The sequence below is a fragment of the Lissotriton helveticus genome, chromosome 12 (assembly GCF_964261635.1).
Source record: "Lissotriton helveticus chromosome 12, aLisHel1.1, whole genome shotgun sequence".
Taxonomy (NCBI): domain Eukaryota; kingdom Metazoa; phylum Chordata; class Amphibia; order Caudata; family Salamandridae; genus Lissotriton; species Lissotriton helveticus.
The window spans coordinates 728,496,936-728,522,551 of NC_136073.1; the positions used below are offsets into that span (position 1 = coordinate 728,496,936).

The 25,616-nt window shown below is 44.0% G+C and overlaps 1 protein-coding gene across 3 annotated transcripts in view; it reads right to left on the reverse strand.

Annotated features, from left to right (window-relative positions):
* Positions 1 to 25,616, reverse strand: part of POLR3C (RNA polymerase III subunit C) — a 191,249-nt gene that overhangs the window by 125,267 nt on the left and 40,366 nt on the right. For all 3 annotated transcript variants that reach the window (XM_078671274.1, XM_078671273.1, XM_078671275.1), the window contains exons 3-4: positions 10,082 to 10,337; positions 1,695 to 1,880 (exon numbers count right to left, since the gene is read on the reverse strand). In XM_078671274.1, coding sequence (XP_078527400.1) covers positions 1,695 to 1,880; positions 10,082 to 10,337 — 442 coding nt within the window. The remainder of the gene's footprint in view (positions 1 to 1,694; positions 1,881 to 10,081; positions 10,338 to 25,616) is intronic.

Below are 25,616 nucleotides of genomic sequence, written 5' to 3' on the forward strand. Positions count from 1 at the left end.
GCTATGGCACAAAAAACTGTGATTAGTTTTAAGTTTTATATTCTTTTAAACAGTCATTGTAAATGCAATCAGAGTATGTTAAGGTTAGTAGCTTGAAGTGACAGAATGTAATTAACTTGTTTATAAAGACAAGCTTTGGGAGACCAGTTCTAATTTTCAACTTTGAGAAAAAGACTACAATACCACCACCAAGTCACCTAGGACTATACTAACATAGCTCCTGAGACACTTTTTACATACACCTAACTAATATCCTCTTCACTGGTAACATATCAGAAAATAAATCTTGAGTATCCCTCAGCTAGGGAATTGTAATGAAATCGCTGTGATCCATTTTATTATCATATTTCAGCTTGCCATCAGCTGGCTGATTAAAGATAGATAGTATTGTTATTTTGCTAAGTGTGAAATTTCCACACATTTTACACCTGGTTTGCATGGAACAAGACAAAAATGTTTTTGTAATGGCTACTTAAAATGGCCCATGAAAGTTTTCACTGTGACCCCATGACACATGTCAAACTTGCCTGTTGCCCCTTAACTTTAAACAACAGATAATGCCCGTCTTACCACCATGCTAAAGAACAATATCAGAAGAAGGTGTATGATGGACATGTGAGCACGAGCAATAATCGTCAATGACCATGGTATCCTAAAAGCCTTTCTCTCAAAACTGGGACATATATGTTATTTGAGGAAAAAGTCTAGGAACCCGGGGATAGATAAGCATGATTTGAGATTGTCCCAGCAAATTCAGGATATTTAAATCACCATCCATTAGTTTCAGGACACTGTGTTCCCTTTATTAGCTCATAAATTCATTCAAGGCACTTTATCTACAGTCCTTTATTCAGTCAAACCACACCCATATTCAAATGCCTTATATTATTGCCCTCCAGAAAATCCCAAAGTTAAACTACAAGTGAATTTAAACATCATTTGATAACACAGCTTGGAATACTAAATTAAAAGGGTCCTATTAGTATCATCTACTGAACTTTACAATTCCCACAAGAGCCAGCACTGACAAACATGAATTCAAGAATTGAAGTGGTCTTATTATTCCATTTCAAAGAATCACATTTTTAAAGAGATATGATACCTGGGAGCTGTAGGCGGAAAAAGTAGGTAAAAACCACCAAACCTTTCAGTTTATGAATACACAATTGTCCAATGCACATGGATTTCCTCCTGTCAAGGGCAGGTGGAACTCTGAATCAGATTTGGGACTTACCAGGGGTTTTAGGGAAGGATTTCTCCAAGGGTAAAATATTTTCCCTGTCCAGAGAAAACACACTGTTGTGAAACAAGTGTACACACCCTCTTATTACATGTATATATTCGAAGAGGACCTGGAATTCACAATTTAATTCTAGAATTATTCCTGAGAAACTGTGGCTGTCTCGACTTCACTATCTAAAATTGACAGAAATGTAATAGATGCATGGGGTTTAACCTCCATGAGTAAATTGCCAACCGTTTCTTTTTTTTGAGAATCACAGACCGTATTATTTAAGAGAGGCTACTTGTTTTCTTTGTTCAATATATTTTAGATCAGAAATATCACTGGCTAAAGTTTGTAGTGATGTTACCATCAATGTGAAAGTGCTAGTAGCATGCAAACCTAAGCCACTTTGGAGACAGCTCAATGCCTATTATTTCAATTTCACCAGGATCTACCCCTACCCCATTACCTATCATGTTCAGCTTTGGGACGGTGTACATATCACTCTCAGGGGTCACCAATGTGGGAGCTGGAGGAACAGGGTCCTTTGATCCTTCTTTCACCTCCTGGCATTGTGAACATCGCTGAACAAAGTGAGTGTCTACCAAGCGCACAAAAGTGCTAGACACTTCACTGTAGTCTATGGTCTTTCCATCTGCAAAAATATATTATAAAGAAAACATGAGATCAAAGGGGAAAAAGACTGAAAACAAGTTCAGTAAATACATTTTCCCTTCATTGGAATTAGAAGAAAGAGTGCATGCTAAGAAAGGCAGACATTAATAGTATACATTTTATTTCCAAAAAACGCGGGCAAAATTAATAGGATAAGAACAATAAAGTATTTTTAATAACTATTTTTGGTGATATAAAACATAAAAGTAATATCAGATTTGCAAAAACTTACACTAAATAGACATATGAGGAAATAGGCATGCTTGGAACAATTTTACAATTAAAAATAGCAAATAAAATAGAGTTGCTTCTGTGTTTTCTACACAGAATTGTAGCTTAACTACTCTGTAGGATGAAGTAGAAACCATCAGAGCTAGATCAAATAAAGGTTATTGTTATAGTGAATAACTGGAAATGAAAAATGCTCCAGTGTGGAACTTGTGGAGAGCTGTAGTAGAGAAAGGAAATGGTGATTAGGCAGTAAGACATATTGTTGGTTTTCTACACAATATGATGTATGAATACTATGCATGCCATGAAAATGGTAATTTGAGACTTGAGACAACTAATAAAGAGCAGATTCCCAAGACTAAGTTGAGACTGCCTGAATAATGCTGCTGGGAGAATTTCAAAATACTATTTGAAATAAATATGTTGCGCCTTGTACTGGACTAGAAAAGAATTGCTCCCAAGATGGTACAAAACGTTATGTTTCCAAGTATTTGTCAGATGATCATATACAAACTTCAGTAGGCTAAGTAGCGGACTTGGAAAATCATTTTTCAATGTCAAATATAAAGCATGCAGTTGAGCCACAAAATGAAAGGGCAACATGGAATGTGAGAGGGTATGCAACACGGGAAGAGAAGTCATTTCAGCCCTCTTCACAATATATCTCTAAATCAATCTAGATGTGAGGATCAAGTTTGTAGAAAAATAATTTTACACATATTGAGGAAATGGCAAGTTGGAGTAGCTATGGACAGGGCCACCCAGGACTCAAATCAAAACATCATATTTTTTGCATTGTTAAAGCATTCCTCTCCCCTAACGTCAAAGGTCCTTGCCTGCAATTGTTAAGTCATGAACAAGTTTCAAACTTGTGAAAATATTGGAATGTGGAAATGTGCAATTAAGATTTGTGCCTGTGATGGCATGGTCAGCACTGAGGCGATGTGGTTGCTCTATGAGACAGTGCCTCTACCTATCCCCCAAATATGGGAACTTTTAGCTGAAAATTCCTATACAATAAAATACCAAATTACCCTGGGACAGTAACAGAGTGGTACTACACCTTCCCGGAGAAGTTTTTGAGCACACTCTGGGCCTTGGAGTTTAACTGCAGAGGAGTTGCACCAAGAAAATATACAACGAGCAGAGTGGCCATCTTGAATGTCAGAGAATCAGTGCAGGTTCTAAGAGGCTGCGGCCTCACAAATACATGCCAACCCTCTCGATTCAGGTGGGAGAATACCGATTTCAAGGCTAGTCTCCCGCATCCCGATTCCTGCATTCAATAACCTGATTCTTTGGTGTAGGCCCAATTCAGGTCAGTGAGAGAAATATATTCTCTCAATTATTTTTAAAAATCTTCCACTTTCCTCTTCTAAAATGTTAGCATGTATGGCCTCACATGAAGTTTTTTGCCATGATGAGGGCCTTGCATGTAAGCAGTGATCTGCATTGAAACCACAAAGATACTTGCAACAAAAGTGGCATCTGGAACAAATTGAACAGAATCTCCCTTGCTGGAAATAGATTTATTGGTCGGTCCTCCCAACAGGGCCTTTGTGAAGTTTTGGGAGGACTGATATGAAAACAGCCCATGACCTGCAATAAAGGCCAAACAACTGCAATAAAGGCCAAACAAGATCTGGCTGAGCTGCTACACTGGAGTATGGACTAGAAATCTGCCAAGCTGGACACATTTACGATTCATAAGAGGTGAGAGATTTTGCTCTCTATAAAAAAAAACAAGATAGCTTTTATTGACATTTTCAACCCAACATGGAGTGAACGATATAAAGAAACAAGGAGTTTGAAAAGGGCAATAAAAAGCACTTGAGAAACACCCTTTGGGGCACACTTCGATACAACTATAGAAGTTGTCTGTTGGACACTGGCCATGAGCCTGGATTAGACCAAAGAGTAAACTTAACTAGGTAGGGAGTGGGATTCTACTGCATTGAGGGCAGTAGGCATGCACCCAGACTTACATGAGGAGAGCACTCTCAGTAAAACCGCAGAGAGACCACAGATCATGTTGGTCTGCCAGAAACGGGGATTCCCCCATCACCCCACCAGGAAGCATATCACTCCTCCCAACTTACAAGAGCAGGGATAGCTAATAATATTCAAAGCGCATGGTTACATCACCTGAAGTGTCCCAGCGATAGGAAGCCGAGTACTGAAAATCAAGCACACCAGAGGAGCCCAACGGGAGCCAAACAACCATGTTTTCAGTTTTTTCTGAAAATCCATTCAGATGAAGCCAACCGAAATTCCACAGGTAGAGAATTCCAAATCTTGGGAGTCCAGTGCCTGAAGGTGTAACCACCAACGCTAGCTTTCCTAACTCTGGGAACAGAGGTCAATTTTGCCACAGCTGATCTCAGAGTTCTATTTGGCACATAAGGAGTGATCGTGTCCTGCACATAGGAAAGGTCTTGGCCGGAAAGTCCTTCATTCCAATAGCAGAGCCTTAAATGCAATTCTCTTTTTTTACTGGCAACCAATGACGTTTCTACAGTGCAGTAATAATAGTGGCTCGCCTCGAGGGCGCAAGCATTGTCCGGCCTGCTGTGTTCTGCACATGTTGAAGTCTATTCAGACACAGTTTGGAGTTACCCAAATACAAAATATTGCAGCAGTCCAACCTGGACGTGACCATCGCCTGGACTACTGTTTTTTGGGCAGTCTCAGGAAGAACCTGAAGGATTGTTTTTTTAGGGATTTCAAAATCCCAAAACCCTTTCCCGAAAGGGCATTGATCTGGGCATCAAAAGAAAGTTTTTCCGTCGAACCAGATGCCCAGATTTTCAACTTTGGGCTTGGGGGATGGTAAGGGACCGGAGTTGTCTGGCCACAATGCATTAGATCATGTCTTCAAGTGTCTGCCCAATACCAAGACCTCAGTCATTTCAGTATTAAGTTTTAAACAATTGAGGTCCTTTCAAACGTAACATTAGACAGGCACGCCCGTAAAGAGGAAGCCATCTGCTCACTTTTATGGGACAGTGTTATGACAAGCTGAGTATCATCAGCATATGAAAGAACAGTAAACCCATACTGCTCAGTGACTGCAGCAAGAGGGCTCACATAGAGAGACAACACATTGTTTCTTCTCCAGTTACCAAAGAAGACTGGCTCTCCTGCCTGGCAGAAATTTAGGAGAAGCTGACTACCACCCTGAATGAACAACTACAGGCATCAAGACGTAGGTGTAAAGACCTCACTGGCCAAGCTGACAAGGGAGATCCAGGCCATGAGGGTGAGGGCTAGCAATGCTGAGGACGCTATAAGGAAGATGGAGGCAGATGATGAAGAAACTCAGATGACCATATGGAAATTAAACGGGAAGCTCAGGTGCAGAGAGTTTTTGGTCAACTGGGCCCATGCGTCATAAGCACTCACGGTTCTTGGTCAGACCTGCAGAACGGGACAAAACAGAACAGCTGGGCCACTCGTGGTGCCGACCTCTGCGATGCTGATGCCCTCGTCGGCTGGTCAGTATTTGCGGAGCTGGAGTCCGGACTGGACTTCAAACAAGCGTGGGTAGCCCCACAGGGCCCATGACCTCAGGTATTGGTGCAGTCAGCTCCTGGGGGTCCTGGTGTTCCCAAACCTGGTGGGAAGATGGGTGTGGCCTCTGGGAGCATAGTGCCCTCCTCCAGGGGGGCGCTGATGCATCTGTGGACCCGGATATTGTTGTTGGTATCTGCAGGTTGCAGGTAGGTGGCTCCTTCACTTCAAGGGACAAGCTGACAGCTTAGCAAAGTGCTGGTAGCCCTTCAAGGCTTTTTTTTTCTGAAGATGCGCAGCTGCAGGACGAGTCAGGCTGCTGCGATTGTCGGGACAGGGGCAGGCAGTCAGGGTTTGGTGCCAAAGGTCCACTGGTAGTACCCAGTTCTTGCTTCATCTGCTCTTCTTTGTACTTCTTTTTTTGTCAGGTAAATCTGAGTTCCTGGTGTCAGGGGACAACCTAAATACTGCATTAAGGGGGTTGAAGGGTGGTAGCCAATGGGCTACTTACCATTGTGGTCACTACGCCCCCTATATGACCACTTCCTGAGGGGAGTGGGCATAACCCTGTCCCAGAGTTTTTCATTCCACCAGAATCAAGGATGGTGGAATCCTTCCTTCGTGGTACACATCAGGCAGCCCACCTTAAGGGTGTGACTAGCCTGGTGGTGTCACATGCCTACTTGCATATCTAATTTCCTGTCTGTCCTGGTGCCATATGGGCCTCAGGGCAGGAGGTGGCATCTCCCAGGTCTGTGGGAAGCTGAGGTTACATATCAATGGCAGCATAAGCTTTAAAGCCTTCGGTCTTGGTATGCAGATTCACTAGCCATCCTGCTGGCTAGAGCAGGCATTGTGTCTGACCTCAGAGCGTGGTTTCTCATCTCCAGGGGATCAGAAACTCATCTGTGGTGGCAGACTGGAATATACCAATCAGCCAACACATTAAGAGGTTTTCAGCGGCACCTCTAAGGTACCCTCTAGTGCATGTTTTACTAAATCCACTACTGGCATCAGTATGGATTTATTAAGACAATGTGTTTGATACCAAACGCCATATGTTTAAGTGAAGTCATCATGTAGCTGGGGCACTTGCAATGACTAGTGCCCAGTACATGTACTTAAGATGGCTTCCCTGATAACCTGTACTAGAAATTGAACTAGACAGCACAGGGGCATATCTGCTCATGCAGATATGTTCTCACATCTAATATCATGCACCCTACCATAGGGCTATAAGGAATTCTGTAATGGTGACTTACATATATTGCATGCAATGTCTATGGGCATGACACACAGGGTGTGTGTCAGGTCGCATTTTCACATTTGTCTGCACCCTTTCACGCAGCCTGCAAAGGCAATCTGAATGAGTTTGTTAATGGTTCTCTTGGGGTGGCACAATACATGCAGCAGCCCTTAGGGGCCCTCTTTAGTACCCATGCCCTAGGTACCAGAGGTACCATTTACTAGGGACTTACGGAGGTGCTAACAGTCTTGCCAACTGGGGTACAATCGAACGGCTACCTTGTTTTAGGGAAAGAGCACTGGCAACGTGGATCTGGTTAGCAGGAACTCAGTGCACTTCAGTCAAAATTGAAGCAAATACCAGGCAAACCATGGGGGGTGACCATTTAAAAAAGGGGCACTCTCCTACACCCCCAGTCCCAGAAGGCATGACACTCCAAATACTACCCATTGATTAGGCTCTTGTCATGGAATTCACGAGGACTAAACTGTCTGGTTAAACAACATAAAAGACACAACGTACAGAGAACCAATACTGGTTGAGCAAACTGATATCATGTGTTTACAAAAGAAACACCTACTCAGAAAGTGCACCTAGTTAATGTTGCATGGAATCTTCCAACACGATTTCAAGGACATCTAAGAGCAAGAGAACAGGTGTGGTCTGAATATCTTACACATTATGAATGATAAAGCTATAGGAGAAGTGATTTTGGTGAGCGACTTTGATTTGGTACACAATCTTCAGCTTGATAGACACTCAATGGACAGATACCTGGTAGTGTTAATGTCCAGACCCCTTAAAAATAACCGATTGAGCTGAGCCTAGTGGATGTTTGGTGCGAAACACCACCAGGAGAAGGAATATTCTTTCCCCTTGCACAGCCCGAATCTTACTCAAGTATTTACAAGGCCTGGAGTACAAGCACGTTAATTACCAAAATGCTTAAGATCAACTTAGGACTCATTACTATATTTAATCATGCACCCATCATACAGGACTTTGCATGGCTGGAGACATGTAGACTCAAAGCAACTTGGACTTTTGACCTAATGATTCTCAAGGATTATAGGAGAAAGAAAAGAGGGACCAAATTCAGGATTACTTTCAAATTAACCACACAAAACAATCTTTCCTTCGGTTCTGTGGGATGCCTTTAAGGCAGAAATTCATGGCAAAACGATCTTGATGAGTGCACCTTACTAAAACCTCACTAAAACAACATTAGAGACGGTGCGGGAAAAAGAGAGTCAATACAAAGATAACAATACATCATGTTAATGAGTGAGATGACAATTTTGAGGAATAATGTAGATTTGTTATTTCGGAGTGCTCAGAGAGGAGGTAATAATGTGACTAATAGAAAAGTTTTAAGGAAAAGCCAATGAATCTGATAAGCTTTTGACAGCTGGACTGAGACAAGCCAAAATGGATACTGAATTTGCTGGTACATAATAGCTCCATGTCTAGAAATGAAAAATGAAAAAAAAAGATGCTTTTCAAGTATTTTAGGAAGATCAGCACAACAGTCACCACCTAGACGTTAAGAAAATCTCAGCCTTCCTATAATCTATACCCCTTCGCACACTCCCACAATCTACGAGAGATGAGTTAGAGAAGGCAATATCAATAGATGAGACAGAATTAGTTATCAAAATTCTCCTTCTAATAAAGCTCTGATCCCAGACGGGTTCCTGAATGCATTGTACAAGAGATTTTCCTCACTACTGTCTCCCCACTTAGCAATTTTCTTCAACTCAATGTATTGATTATCTTTATTTAGGCCTAAATTAAACATAACAATGAATGCATATAAAATCAAGAGCGTGATACATTTAAAATAAGCAACCTTGTACACAACAATAGAGAATTACACCCACTGTTCGCTGATAAAAACAATTATAATGATATCAGAAAGTATATAAAGTGGTATTAAAACAGTATTGAAATCCTAAGTCTAATAGCATATTTTAAGAATAGACCCTTTCTAAAACATGTTTCCTGCATATGTAGAGACTGCAAATAAATTAGAGTGACTCTACAATTTGACTCTATAATTTATGGATTGTTGGGATAAGCAAACCCTTAGACAATTCTTTATCAAATCTGCAGAAGAAAACAAAGAGTAACAAGGTTTGGTCAGATGTTTCGTCACAAGGACATCGGTTGATGGTTGTAACGTCGTACTGACTAAAGCATAGTTTCGATCTAACTGAGCCCAGGTGAAATCTGGTGAGAAGTGATGTCTCCGAAGGGAGATTAACCCATTCCAAATATGGCTCCATCCCAGGGCACGTTTGGATCATCACATAACTTCAAAGGGTATTTGAGTCGGACATAGCCAGATCCCTATCCCTGGCCTGCTTCATCAAAAAGTTATCCTTTACCCACAACTTATACTCCTTCTTAATGGAGGTTGGGATGGTTAAGAGGCCAAGTCTCCCTAAACTAGTGACGTTTGACTGGATATACTTAAGCCAAGGTATTGAAGAGCCCAAGGGACACACCAAGCAAGCCTCAACTACATTTCTATTGAGGGAGGCCTGAACAATACACCAGATGGAACACCAGAGTAGAATAGTAGCCAGTTTTACACAGTCTTCCACATAATATAAACCGTGCTCCTCATGCACCATGAAATTATGGCTGCTGGGAGCAATCCCTAATACCCTAAAAAGTACCCGATTTTTTTCAATCTGTAAATAATGCGTTTTACAACCACCCCAGAGCCCAGCACCAAATGTTAAAACAGGAACACACCTATGCCTGTAAATCTCAACGAGGAGGTGAATGGGCTTATTCCCAATGCCAGCCGATACATTTTGGTGGGGAAGGATACCCATGCTTGATTGAAAAACATCACTCTGCCTGGATATACTGGGGAAACGTCAATGTTCTCATTATTGTTGGTTATGGAAAATGCACTATAAAGATTTACAAAAAAGATTTCATGCCGGTAAATCGAAATGGTGAAAAACAAACAATGTGATGCTTATGTGTAATAAAATGGAAACAACATCACAACAAAAACTCCAATGTATCATTAAAAATGAGTCATCAAGGGCAAAGAGGCATTAATTCTGGTGTGCTAAAAGACACAGCATTCTCGAAATTGCCAATAAAGCAAATTTGTAGTTTGCAGACTATAGCAGCATAAGTGGGTAAACACAGTTAATTTCATACCCATTGCTTACCTTCCAAGGTTTCTGTCAATCTGTCTGCCACCTTCTTCACAGTCGTGCTCATGGTCATCTTCCCATTCAGAAGCAGTTCTTCCACGACCAGCTCACCCGTGTCCCCATACAGTGTTTTCGCTGTGTATATATATCTTGGATACCGAAGAATCCCCAAAACACGGTTTGAGTGAGCAGCATATTCCACAAAGCCACGCTTATTAACTTGGAAGTCCACAAGGTTATGCTGAATGAGTACACATAGCGCTTTCCTGACCTAAATCAAGTACAGAAAGATATCAGCTAAGCATAGTACATTGTGAATTTACATTTTGTATTCAGAACACCATCTTGATAAGAGACAGATGATTCAGGTCTTCTTCAATGGCCTGTTTTCCTTTTCATGTATGAAAGTGTTACAATGGTAAACCTAATAGTTATCACAATGAACAGAAAAAGTACACATTTGTTATCTTTAAAACAATGGACAGATATCTAAATATCTACAACCGTCATCCACTAAAACATCATTTTATTTGCACAGCGAAGTTACTATACGATCTTTGTTATACGGTTTAATACAGTGTCTACAAAGGGGTTCCAAAAAAGAAAGAATGTGAAAAGGCACCTTACTGACGCAGTGTGGGTTGTATGCTGCTATCTTCAGGCAGAATACTAAGACATCTCTTGGCTGATGGCACTGTGATACTTCTAATATGATATACAATTGGCAAGAAAGTAGTACTCTTGTACTTTGGTCAGTAACGGCAACGTCAATTGAATTGACGACGCAGACTTGTTTACAAATACCCTATAGTCTGGAGTTAGGCTGTAAGAGCAGGATTGAACTGTGGCCTCTCCAGATTCTTCAGTCCATTGTACTATTTGTAGACCATTCTTAGGGTCAGATCAATCGCGAGGTGCAAACGTGTCATGGCTTTTTTTAAATACTAACTGGCACTGACAGTTACGGTGGGATGGTCCCCTCTACGTGATTGGTCGACAGAACTCCATTATATATTTTGTCTGTGCTTTTGTTAATAGCACATGAGGTTGTTTCAAGTTGCAGAGATCTTGCAGCAGTGCTTTCAGATTCAATGTGTAAAAATGCAAAGCACAACATGAGATCAGTTTAGAGTTTTAAAACATAATGCATAATCTATCCTAAGCCCAGCTGTGACTTAAGAGATCTGTCTCTAAACCTCATATTTTGACAATTTCATAATATTACAATGCAAATAAAATCCCACCACAAGATCCAGATGTCTATTTAATATCTAATGATCTGGCAGACACTGCTATATAAAGGGGTTAAGCAAATCAAAACTGATCATTTACTCTTCATGTTGGCATATGATGTTTAATACTGTACACAGGACTCAATATTAATCAAGAAGAAGATCGGGTCAATGCCTCTAGTTCCAAGTTTATATTCTATGTGATCGTGTTGGCGAGACGTGAGATCTGTCGGCTATGGAAATCTGTAAGCCCTCCATCTTTTACTGAGTGTTTAAAGAATGTCAGCTATACAAGTGAATCAAATATGGCTTGTGATCCAAGAAGTAGAGATAAGATCTGGACTTCATTGTTAGACTGGAGAGAGCAGACAAGTGGGTCCAATGATTAAGCCAAACATGCTGTCGGTCCTGGCCTCTCCAGTATTTCTTCCATGGCCCCCGTGTGAATAGGCGATGGAAGTGGAAACAGCACTTTTCTTTTGGGGTATTTCTTTTCCTCCCTTGTATGGTCTTCACATTTGGGTATAGAGAGATAAGAGGAGTCCCAACAAGAGAGTTGGCAAAATGAGGACACCAAAAAAAAAAAAGGAAAACGTAAGGTTTTATTAATATATCTCAACCTTGGAAGAGCACTTGAATGTATTTGAACTCACAGAGTTATTTTACCATCTTTGGCCATATGTCCTTATTCTATAGTACCTGTACATATTATAAACTTCTCAGCCAAACTTTTGTTTTTACTAGATTAGGATATGAGAGCAAAAACTGAGATCAAGACTCAAATAGGTGTCAGAAAGGTCAAGGAAGGCAGATTTGAGGTCACGGTCCTGTTAACTAAGCTAAACAGGTGGTCAGAGAGCTATCAGTCAATACAATTATAAGTTCTGGAAGCTGTGAACATTTTAATGCATTGCTTGGTGTCCGAAATGTCTGACATTTATTAATGAATGACTGCAAAGAAAACAAGCATTTACAATGCAATAGGTCTCGCAGCATTAAAGTTTGAGTTACTGGCATTGTAAATGACAATGCTTTGCATTAATTTTTTTTTTATTTGCAATTGGTATATAAACATTGTTTGTGAATGGTTAGCTGTTGCTTATGCTAAGCAAAGTTGGCAGTGAAGCTGTATAAATAAATGATTGCTAGTAATCGTATTTTGCTAGTACCATCAGAAGACTAGACCGAATAATCGCAGGAGCTCCAGGAGGAACATCGTAACCTTAAAAGTGTCTTACCAGAAGAACCCGGTTATGTACAGTATTTAACCTATGCGTAACTGTTCAGAGCTTTTGTAATCGGAGGATTGCCTGCTGGCACTGCATGGGACAGCGGCGAGAGGATGTCATGCTGGGTGGCAATATGTGGAAGGAGGAGAAGCTGAAAAAGAGATACCGATGACAGGCCCATCAGTCAAAAGGGGCCTGTTTCCCCCTGTATTTTTACGCCATTATTAGCTATTTTGCCCTTCTCCTGACCCGTGGGTTGGACAAAGCTCATTGACATGTCTCACAATTCGCGATCTGCTACAGATCGTGTCCCCAAGTTAGTTTCGTGGTTTATCTCGATAGTCCATCATTATATTACTGATCACCCTCCACTGTTTGTGACAGGCTCAGTGTGTTTTTAAATGTCAGTTTCAGTTTTCCCGAAAGTATCCCATCCTTGTACTGATAAAACGGTGTGCTGTGAAAAGTTTCGAATCGTGATTTGTCAGTGTGGACGCCCAGCACGGGTTTAGCCGAAGCGAAAGCGCACACACACACGCAGTCCTTACGCACTGCGCATGCATGCTACCAACTTTGCCTGGAAGCGCGTGGCAGTGTCCGGCTCCCGTGAGCTGAGGGAGCCGTGCGTTTTCGGAGCCTGTAGCAGTGTCCGGGGATCCCGTGAGCGGAGGGAGCCCCGTATTTTCGGAGCCTGTACAAGAAAGAGCCCGGTGAGTGGTGGGGAGCATGTTTGTGTGTGTGCGCGTGTGTCTGCATATGTCTGCGTGTGTGTGCGCGCGCGTGTGTGTCTGCGTGTGTGTGTGTGTGTATGTGTGTCTGTGTGTACCTGTCTGTTTGTGTGTGCGCGTCCATATCCATTGTGTGTGTGTGTGAACAGCCTGCCAGAAATCGGAGCGCAAGTTCGTGCGCGCGACCTGATCGAATTCCGGCAGGCTGTGTGCGCGTGCCAGTCTCTTGTCTCCTCTTGGTAGTCCTTGAAAGCTGAAACGACTGAAACGATCACAATAGACTCGCTTTGCGACAGCAGGGCTTCGCCGCCCTGCAATCGCAGGCGCGAGACCTAAAAAGGCCTTCACATACTTCAGGGCAACATATAAAAAGCAGCAAAAGTTCATTAATTACAGATTTACACTGATGTAAAATGTCAATATTCCTATGTAATGGAAAACATAAATTATCAAAGCCCTCACAGCTATACCAATAGCTTGATGCACAGCTATGAATGAAGTAATTTTATTGCAATCTGACACTAAGTGCCTATGTCACAGATGTGCCAAGTTAATATAGGAGGCTCGCATGACACAACAGGGAAAGGCAATGGATTGGAGTCTTGCCATAGTATGCTTATTTTTCCTTTTTATGCTTCATATTATCTCAAATTAACAGCAATGCACAGACTTGGAGGTGTGAATAGAAAGATCAATGGTAATATAACAAGCTAATAGCCAGACTGGCCAAGTGAAACAACACTTCACATCCCCCTCCGGCATAATATCAAAGACCTGAGGCTGTATTCCGCATTTTCATTGTTTGTGCCGGGCGCACACAATGAAAATGCCCCCTATTTCAATGAATGTGCTGCCCCAGGACAGTCACAAACTAGCGCTGCCCTGGAGGCAGCACATTCATGTGAAAACACGGAGCAGTAGCCACCTGCACTTTTGAAGGAGATTAGAGATCCCCTTGCAGGCCGGTGCAGTCAGTGACTGGACCCGCCTGCAAGGGGATGTCTGGAGAGTCTATGTGTCCCCCTTTCCCCCCCTTCAGAGCTCTGCCATCAGGGGGTGCACTGACACTGCACCACCTTTTTGATGGCACATTCTCAGTGTGCCTCCTGAGGGCTTCTTTGCCTCTGCGCCCACGTCTGTAATACGGAGCGGGCGCAGAGCCAAAGAGATTCCCTCATTTGCGTAGGGCACACCCCTATGCAAATGAGGGAATGCCCAGTGAAGGAGGCGCTGGTGCTTTAAGAGTGCCATAGCAATCGGTATTACAGAAGGGAATGCACAAGCGTCTGCACCCCCTTCTGTAATACCAAAGTGCCCCGGGGGCACGCAAAGCACTTACTGTAATATGCCCCATGTGTTACATAAATCAACATAATGCATAAAACAATGAAAATATAAACCGGTGAGGGTTGAAAGTGACTGCAAAATCAAACTTGTCTGATAAATCTACGTCACTATAGCACATCGCACAAACCGGGTTGCTCAAGCAACGAAATGCAACCCAAATAAAGGTGCAAGTTGATCCTCTCACATTTAGTGCACTATTAGGGTCCCTGAGTGAGCTGGTCTGTTCTAAGGGGGCCCTAGATATCCCTGGGTCTGGAGGGCTGTGCAATTAACTAAGTGTTGAATTAGTATAGTGAAATATGAAAGTAATTTGAGTGGTGGATGTTAGTCAGTTATTTGGATTGAGAAGGATAGGGGAGGTATAGAACAGGAAAAACGGTTTGCATTTATATAGCGCTTGTTACCCCTGATGAGGTGTTGAAGCGCTTTTTGGGCATATCAGTGAATGTGGCGAGGAACCTACACCAGAAGCTGTCATGGAATCCAGGGCCATCAACATTGGGGCCATAGCAAAAGACTACAGTGGTGCTCACTGATCAGATCTGCTCAATAAAATACCATATCTACCATGCTCATTAATAATAGTCAGTGACTTTAAACATGTTGTCTCCCAAGCTCAAGAGGAGTATGAAGCAGTGACACAGAGGGAGGTCTATCTAGTTGCCAAACGACATTCCGTGCTCGGTATGAGGTGAGTTTCTTGCATTACTGCAATGTTTATGCTGTGTCTTTTTAAATAGACCAGAACCTGCTGCACCTTGCAAGAGTTGCTAAGGCCTCTCACATTTCATGTCAAATGTTTTATGGTTAGATTAGTCTGTGCATCAGTCATACCACTGAATTGGATTTATCTCACAGCAGGATGGGGTATGCCATAGCACACACAGAGATGGTGTCACACTATTTAACCACCGGTCCATGGTCTTACGGGTGTAAGTCACACATCCGTTCCCCTAGATAAGAGCCCTCCCTCCCTAACCCATCCTCGCTGGCTGGTGGGTACCAGGACATTTGGACTACCACTCCCTCCCATCCTAATGAACCCACGTCAACTAACATAGTAATACACAATTAAAAATTAAGAAAATAAAAAATAATTAACAATAGTAGGTGAAACCTCTTTAGTGCCATAGGAGCCCGTTTGCGCCCCTTTGGGATCAGGTCAATGGGGTCAGAGGAAAATTGTTGAGCACCTGCAAGAACACAGCACTTGAACTGGGGAGAAACAAAAGTTCCCATTTGTCAGACAGGGCTATTCAAAATATATATTTTAAGCATGCATATGTCAGCATAGTCTTCAAGTAAATCAAAGGATATCAGCATACGACTTTGCCTGGCCAACCAAGCGCAGCGAGCAACATAACCCCGATGGGGCTACTCAGTGTGAGTCGTCACAAAGTAGACCAACCCTCTCCACACAGAGGTCCTGGTGTTCAAAGTCCTCCTGGGGAAGTGTTTTCGGGTAACCAGTAGCTTGTCTGGAAGATACGTTGCTTATCCAGAGAGGTGATTCTTTGACCTGCCAGGTATAGCATTAAGTACCGCATCTCGATCATGAAGGTTTGGGAGTTGCACAATAATGTGACGACCAGGTTTGCCCTGTGGCGGCCTACCGCCAATGAGCTGTGCACCCTCTACACAACCAACAAGAGGGAGATGGCCTCAGTGTTCAAATTTGGCAGCAGTAGATGCTCCACATATTCTTTCAGTTTGCCTGGTTTTGGAAATTCCCAATATACAGATATTATTTAGGTGAAATCTCACCTCCAGTTCCTCATTTTTCGCTGTAATTATATACAGCACCTTCTCCATATACAACAATGCCTCGCGTTTTGCCTCTAGATAGTCCTTGGTCATTGAGATTTGTTGTTCTAACCTCCACCAACCTGCTGCCATGTTCTTGAGGTTACAGGAAATAGAGTCCATTATGTTATGATGGAGACCAGGCTGTCTTCCATAGCCCTCTGGAGTGTTTTCATGTTGTCACCTTTGCCACCTGCCTCCACGATTCGTCCTGCCGTTGAGCAAGCCCACCACCAGTAGTGGCTGATCCCGTGCCCAGTCACAGCTCCAAAGGTGGCTTATGTTGGCGGCCATCTGACTTCCCCACACTGTGCAGTAAAATGCACGGCGGCAGACGTTCAAGCTGATACATCTACGGGGGTAAAGTTTTCTCCCTCTGTCACCCAGAACATGCTTGAGCACTTCCCTGCCTCCTTGGACAAGTAACATGACAGCTCAGCAATTGGGGATCAGCTCCACCATCTCCAGAGCTCTGCATATGCCCTGCGGTGCCCTGCCATCAGAGGAACTCTCCTCAGGAGGAGCCGCGGGTCATCCCTGCCCAACTCAGCAGCTCACAGGTGTCCATGTGCTCCCCTGTTGGCATTAGTGCTTGCCGCTAAGAAAATGTGGCCACGATTTCATCACCTTGCAGTGTAATCTATGCTGCTTGCCGGCCACAACAGTCAGCGTAGCACAGTATTTGTCAATGAATGGTGAGATTGAACAATGCATTCCCAAATTTCTTAGCTGGCATATAGTCACTCTAATATGGGTATGGTGCTGGATAGCTGCCTCCGACAGCAGGAGCCCCACTAGAGTGCTGCCATGTTGCACACCAGCTCTCTGGCACCCCTTGGCACAGTAGTTATGTTGAGGAACTGTAGTTACAGGTACATGACATTTTCTTCTACAGCATTGGATCTTTCATAGATTTAACGCTTGAATCAGACGTGTTGAGTAGTACACATTTTTGAAGAAATGGGAGGGGAGAGAGGCCCAGATTATATAAACAAATTCAGCAATACTACTTGGCCTGCTCTGAATTCGTTTTTTTCTTGCATCTGTAAGCAATAACAAATGAAGGTGCTTTGGCAGCTCCTACAAGTCATTGCCTTACAAACCCCCTCACACAAAACTCCTCACACTGGACCTCAATCCTCGCTCGCAATCCCACCAACCGCTCCCGACGCACCATCAATCCACTTTCGGACCACGACATACGCACTCTCCTCCGCTCATATGACCCAGTTCCCCAACACCACATAGCCACCACACACCTTTCTATCCCCACTATTCATTCTAACCCCCTTAGGCACCCCACACAAAACAACAGAGGCTCCGTCCCTAATAACCTTAAAAAACTCCCCCTCACTCTAGAACCCTCTACCACCCTTTTCACCCCCAGGCTCAAGTGCACACTACTCAACTGCAGATCGGCCCCTAGACACTCCTCCGACATCGCTGACCTCATCAAAACACTGGACCTTGACCTAACCATTCTGACTGAAACCTGGTTAACTGAATCTTCTACACCTATCTTGGACATTCTAGTTCCCCCCAACTACCACATCATTAGACTTGACAGGTCCGGCAAGACAGGCGGTGGAATCGCATGTATTTATAGGAGCAACCTCTCAGTTACTAGAGTCACCTCCCCCTCTCTTACCTCCTGTGAATACATCTGCCTCGATGTCATCAGCGAGGGCAAACCTGTATGCTCTCTACACGTCATATACCACCCTCCTGGGGACAACCTCATCTTCACCCAACAACTCATGGACACGATTTCATCCAATTCCGGACGGAAAAACACTCAAGATTTCAATCTCCATTTGAACGATCACAATGACGCGGTGGTAAATAGTCTAAAAAATTTCCTCAACGCTCTTGACCTCACCCAAATCTGCAACAGCCCGACCCACGACAAAGGCTCTATCCTCGACCTTATCATCTCCAAAGAGGACTCTACCCAACTTGGGTCAATCCAACCCTGTGACTGGTCAGACCACCACATTATCACATTCTTCATCAATGAAAAAGTTAAATTTAACCCGGCTCAATCCACCAAATCCAAGGTCTGGAAAAGGGACCTGAAGAAACTCAACCCCAACTCTTTACCTTCCCACAGCTGCAATCTCCTCCTTCCCCCTACCGGCGCCTCTGACGTTCAATCTCTGACCGACCACTACCTCAACTCTATGACTTCAATAATCAACGAGGCCGCCCCTTGCAACTGAAAAGAATCTCCACTAAGAACTCTAACCCATGGTACGATGATAGACTCAACGAAGATAGACTGGCCATGCGAATGGCAGAGCGCACCTGGAGATCAGCCCCTTCGGCTCTGCACCTTAAAACTCTTAAGAAAAAGAGAAACGCCTACTTTAGGAAAATCAAGCGCTCAAAATCAGATTTCATCAGCCTCCAGCTCAACCAAGCAAAAAAACGGCCAAGAAAACTGTTTGAACTAATCAAAACACAATCCAAGGAACAACCCCAACAATCACATAGCACAATGGGCGATATACCATCCTGTGAAGACTTCTCTGCTTTCTTTAAGCTAAAGACTAATAACATAAGGAGCGATCTCCTCAATGACGTAAACCTTTACTCCAGCCCCCACAGCATAACACCCACTGAACCAAAAAACAATGCTGCATGGTCTTCCTTTGACACCTACTCAGAAGAAACAATTGACAAACTGCTCGGCACCTTGAAACCCTCTAATCACCTCAGAGACCCCCTTCCTGCTAACGCTGTAAAAGACTTCATCCCATTGCTCCTCCCACTTTGGACAAAAATTATTAACAGTTCACTTCAACAAGGACTCATCCCCGACTCCCTCAAAGTGGGACAAGTCACGCCTATACTCAAGAAACCAACAGCTGACCCTACTGACCTAAACAATTATCGTCCTATTACCAATATCCCCACCCCGGCCAAACTGTTGGAAAAATGCGTACAACTCCAATTGACAAAACACATTGATCAGTTTGACCTCCTCAACCCCCATCAATCAGGCTTCCGAGCAGGACACAGTACGGAAACTGCTATGACACACATAATTGATGACGCCCTCCAAATCCTGGATCAAAACAATACCTGCCTCCTCATCCTACTTGATCCCTCCTCAGCATTTGACACTGTCAAACACGAGAACTTACTCGAACTCTTAAACACAAGAATGGGTCTATCTGGGACTGTTCTCAAGTGGTTCACTTCCTTCCTGCATAACCTGTCTCAGAAATTCAAGAGCAACAACTTGATGTCCCCACCTGTGCCTGTAACATTAGGCATCCCACAAGGATCTTCCCTATCCCCAACATTGTTCAACCTAGTCATGGAGCCTCTCACCACCTTGTTACAAGCATCTAATGTACACTTTCATATGTACGCCGACGACACCCAACTATATCTCAAATTACAATCGCCTGAAGACATCAAACTTCTGAACTCAATGCTCAGAAACACCCAATCATGGCTTGCCGATAATCACCTCAAACTCAATGCTCTGAAAACGGAGTTCCTTCTGATCTCACCTCCCGCGAAAATCTCCACCACTCAAACTTGGCTTAAGCACCTAACTGCACTCAATGTCCAACCTACCATCGTGGACTCCGCGAAATCCTTAGGCATAACTCTTGACGCCAATCTCAACATGCAGCAGCATATTAGCAAGGCAACTAAGGAAGCTAATTTCCAAATCAATACTTTGAGGAAACGTAAACCCTTCCTCCCAGCCAAGGACTTCCAAACTGCAGTACAAGCCCTAGTCATTCCTCGCATAGACTACGGAAGCGTTGCCCTCTGCGGACTCCCCCTATCAACAACCGCACCCCTAAGAGCCTCTTTGAACACTGCAGCGAGACTTATCACTGGATCAAAAAAACACTCGCATATTTCCCCTGACTTAAAATCCCTGAACTGGCTGCCTTTTGAAGCCAGAATACATCTGAAAATTGCCTGCATGACACACATGGCTGTACACCACAACTCACCCAGCTACCTCACTCAGAAGCTGACAATATCAGGGGGCTCAAGAACCACTAGAAGCACAAAAAATCTTCTTCTGAAACCTCGAAGATTCCGGAAGGAAAAAACGTATAAACGCTCCTTTTCTGGAATGGCACCCAGGATCTGGAATGCACTCCCTCCAGAAACCAGGCTTATTTCCTCCACTGCATTTTTTAAGAAAGAAGTAAAAGCTATCCTCATGGCTAAATTCACCTGAACTTTTACTTTGGATCTATTTGAGACTCTGCACCTATTTGTACGATTTGTTTATCTGATTGTCTATTTGTACTATTTGTTTATCTGATTGACTATGCTCCTTCATGTACCTACCCTATTTTGCTACTCATTTATTACCTACATTTATTCTGTGCTCAAAAGTCTGTTAATCTCTCTCTTGTTTTTCTTACCCCTTGTTTTTGTAAAGCGCTCTGATATCTGCAAAGATCTTGTTCGCGCTATATAAAACTTTCAAAATAAATAAATGAAAAATGAATGAATGAAAGAGACTTTTAAAGTGTAACAAATGCCAAAAGGCGTCAAGGCACTAATAGCAATTAGTCTTAGAAAGGGAAGAAAGAGCAAGGAAAAGATTCTGCCGATTATCCATTAAAGAGTAAAAAGCCAGGTTTTCAAGGCCCTACGAAATGAAGCATGAGATTGAAGACTGGAGACAGAATAAGGAAGCGAGTTCCACAGCTTGGATGCAGCCACCAAAAAGGCTCTACCGCCCCATCTTGGTTTTCTATGCTTAGGAACAATTAGAAGATTTCTGCCTGAGGATCGCAGGGGTCTATAGGGAATGTAACGTTGAAACAAATTCCTGAGTTCTTCCGGGTGCAATGTTGTGCAGGGATTTGCGAACCATACAAAGAACCTTAAAGGTAATTAGTTTGTTCATGGGTAGCCAGTGAAGTTTCCGAATGCCCTCAGAAACATTTATGCAGGTCTCCCCTACCGAGTGCTGATGTTGGTACCATGTGTCTTGTGGAATGTAGATGCAGAGTGCTGTGGAGGCGATGATAGACTTTAGCAAGATAAAAGCTCTGCTCCACCTTGCAATGTCATCTTTCAATATGTGTCGACTACCCACTAAATTAGCTAAAACATAGAACAGCTGATCCGAAGAGTGATGGCTCCGATTTCTACTAAAGTAGAACTTTATGTGACGTTGAACAATTGGAGACCTTTCAGATACTCTAGCTGGATTTGGTGGTGCAGGCTCAAATAGACTGTTTAATTATGGCTTTGGCGTAAAGAAAGCCTTTTGGCACTTTATTTTGGTCTTCAGTACAACAATGTAATTGCAGGAAAGGGTCAGGTAACTTGAAAGCCTGAATCTCTGCCACAACCTAGATCCCATAAGGGCAGGTAACAAGGCTGTTTTTAGTAGGACAGAAACCATTGGCTCAGTTCAAATGAAGGATCTATAATTTTCATAAAGGGAAAAAGTCCTTTCATAATTTCCTCCATTATCCATTGAAAGAGACAAGACACCATTGATTTGTCTAAATATGTGTATGGTGGAAAGTGACCGCTCATTGCACTTGTCTGAGGTTTGATGTAGGAAGTGAAAGATGATACTGCAACAGCTGATGTGGTTTGTGAAAATCACGAACAAACTTTCACCATGAACGAATGGAAAAATCATGTCCATCTTAGTTTATAGGATCCGTTAATGTGTTGATGTGATCTTCACTGTCATACTATTTGGTGGTTTTCTATCCTCTGATATGTCCAGCTCCTGTTGTAGCAGCTTCCAGTGGAGCTTGCAATGAAGAATCGGAAGGATGCAGAAGGACACAGATTAGAAGAGGGATGTATGAACATTGACAGTGCAAAAAAACGTATCTTTGTGAGGAGAGTTGGTACATCCTTAGATCTTCTATCCCGTTTGTCAACTGAAAAATATGGGATAGAGGATTGTTCTACTTCAATTCAAAAAATGATCTTCAGTTGCATTTACTTTTATGAATCAGGGAAAAGCCATTGTGGTGGCTTGAAATTGCTGATTGAGCTTGTCTTTTGAGGCCTATTAAAAAGGTATGGAGGGGGCGTGGCCAGCAACATGGCCGGTTAAGACGTGCTCCATTGTAGCTCCTGATGAGCTGCTCCGAATCTGACCAACAAAACCTGTCCTGAAGCCCCGTGTCAGTAAATACGGGACCGTGAAAGACTCGACACGCCCTAGGGTCCGAAGTCGGAAGCCAACGCCACCGAAGACGGAGTAATTCGGCGCCGGAGCTGGTGCGAGCCCGGACGCGAGTCCCAAGATGGCGGCCGGACTCTGAGAGACAGAGGTAGGCCGAGAACCAAGAAGGGCACCCGCGCGAGAGTCCCAGGAGGCAGCCGGAGGGACGGACCGGGGTTTGGACCACAGCGGTACGAAGTTCGAGACAGAAGAGCGGAGAGGGAAAGGCATCGACACTGATAAAATTGCTCCCGCAGCGGCAGGGTGAGTCCGAGGCACGGAGACTGATATTCTGATATTTCCAATCTTTATTTCGGCCATTTGGCCATAAAAGATGAACAGTACACATATACATCGCAGATAAATCAATTCATACAAGGATAAAACCATTGAAATGTATATACACGAATGCTTTAAAAACTATACATCTGAAATTTTAAGAAGGACCCAACGTCTTTAAAATACGGTTGCGCGTGTACCAAACCTTAATAAAAAATGTTGTTAATGCAAAAACAGTTGGGCCAGAGACATCAGATTTTAAAATCCTATACATTGGTGCATATTCCCTACAGCCCATATTCCTTATCAGTGGGAGGAGCCAGTATTTTCTAGCTGCCTTGTAGGCTGGGCAGAAGAAAGCCACATGTAGATCGGTTTCCTCCATGGCATCACAGGCCGGACACTGCCCAAGTGCTTGTAAAAGAACGGAAGGGCAGCGTGCCGTATCTCCATTGGAGAAACAGCTTCCTGGCAAGTACAGGGAAGATAGGATCCAATACCTTCTCAAACCTATAAAGGTCCTTGCTTTGCAAAAACACAGAAGATAAGGACCCTTCTGCCTGCATTACTCGGGCCCTAGCTAATTTTTGTTCATGATATGTGTTGGCCAGGGACCTTTTGGAGATGTTTGATACGGCATTCGCCGGATCTGTCCATAAGTCAGGGAGCCCTATTTCCATACAAGTGGCTTGGATGTTTTTGACCCAGGGGATGTCAAGCGCTTTTGGGTGGTTCAGTAGTTCGACCAATTCCGCCCTATATTCTGCAAGATCGTTACTGCTCCACAACCTACGCCAGAAAGCTATGGGTCTCAGACTTATTTCATCGGCTAGCGGTCGTAGGCCCAAATCAAGCCTCAAGGGGAGGAGCGGAGTACTGGGCGGTAGTGCGGCTATCCGTCTTATGAACTTATTTTCCGTTAGTGACAGATTCCGGCAAGGGATATGACCCCACAATTCCGCCCCATACATAATCGCTCCCCTAGCCTGGGCCTTATATATCTGGATTAGTGCCCCCAATGGACGGTATGATGAACCAGTCATCATCCGGGCGATACCCCCAGTTGTTTGTGTGAGCTTGAGGTTTGCCCTAGTCTGATGGGATCCCCAAGACATGGTTTCGTTAAGAGTCACACCGAGATATTCAAAGGTGGATACTCTCTCAAGTCGTACAGCTCCCAATTGCGGATTTGGCCGCAATTTTTGACTTGGGTTCAAAACCATGAATTTGGTTTTTGTCGCATTGATTTCTAGCCCCCTGTCGGTGCAGAAGGCTACAAAAGAATCAAGGATCCTCTGTATCCCCATTGGGGTTTTGGATAGCAGCAGGGTGTCGTCCGCAAACATAATTGCGGGCACCCTGCTGCCATTCAATTTGGGGGCGTCAGTATAATCGGTGGCATTTAGGTGAGCGATTACCCCGTTGACGAAGAGGCAAAACAGGGTCGGTGCCAACACACAACCCTGTCTTACCCCCCGGCCAACGGGGAATCTATCGGTCAGTTCCCCCGAACGCCCACACCTCACTCGGGCATAATTATTGTGATGGAGCCTCTGTAAGATTAATAGGATATCCGGGGGGACGCCCATCTCTGCCAGGACGCTCCAGAGTTTCCCCCTAGGCACCAGATCAAAGGCGGCTCGTAAGTCCACAAAAATTGTGTACAGACTACCGCCCTCGAATTTTGCTGCCCTCCAATAGATGAGGTTCAATCTGAAAACCTGGTCCACTGTGGATACCCCCCTTCTAAATCCCGCCTGATAGGGGCTAAGGGCACCCACCTCCTCCATCCAATCCTGTAGCCGATTCAGCAAAACCCTACCAAACAGCTTCTGTGCTACGTCTATTAAGCTGATGGGTCTGTAGTTGGCTGGGAGCAGAGGCGAGCCCTTTTTGAAGATGGGGACCACCTCCGCCCCCAGCCAAGTACTAGGGATTTCCATACCGTCAAGGACTCCATTAAAAAGGGCAGTGAGGTAGGGCGCCCAGACAATGGGCTCTTGCTTAAACATATCCCCTGGTAAGCCATCCAGTCCCGGCGCCTTTCCCGAAGCCAGAGCTGAAATGGCAGCAGTGACTTCACCCAACGTTATTGGCTCCCCCTCGTAACCCGGCCAGCCCGCCTCAGTTACAGCAAGAGATTCTCCCGGCTCAGAGCTGTATAAAGACTGGAAGTGTGCCTGCCACACCTCTGGAGCAATGTTGGGCTCTAGTGCCGATTGTAAGTTCCCCGACCCCCCGCTCACTATCCTCCAAAACAAACGATGGTTTTGGGTCGATAGTGCCTTGGTGAGTTCTTCCCACTGATTTTCCTCCCATTCGGCCTTAGCGTGGGCAACAAGTTTCTTGTAGGCTCGCCTACTATGTTTTAAGCTATCCCCCCCTAGCCCCTCTTTAATTAGTCTGAGGAGTTCTGCTTTTGCCCTTCTACATGCTAGGTTATACCATGATAGTTTACCTTGCCGCCCCTCTCTTGGCTTTCGTGAACTGCAGGAGAGATGGGGGGCCGCAGCTTTTATAAGGTCCTCATGAGCCTTGTACAATTTGGCCTGGGAATCTTTGTTGTTTGCCTCGGTAACCAAACTCCCCACAGTTTCCAAGATGGGAGTTATCCCATCATAGAGCATGGGGAGTTTGTTCTTGCTTGTAACCAAGTGCTCCCACCTGATCCTTCTCCTGCTATTATCCAGGAGAAGAGGAGGTTTATTCCCTTCCGCATTGATCCCGAGTGCTTGGGGGCCAGGATGG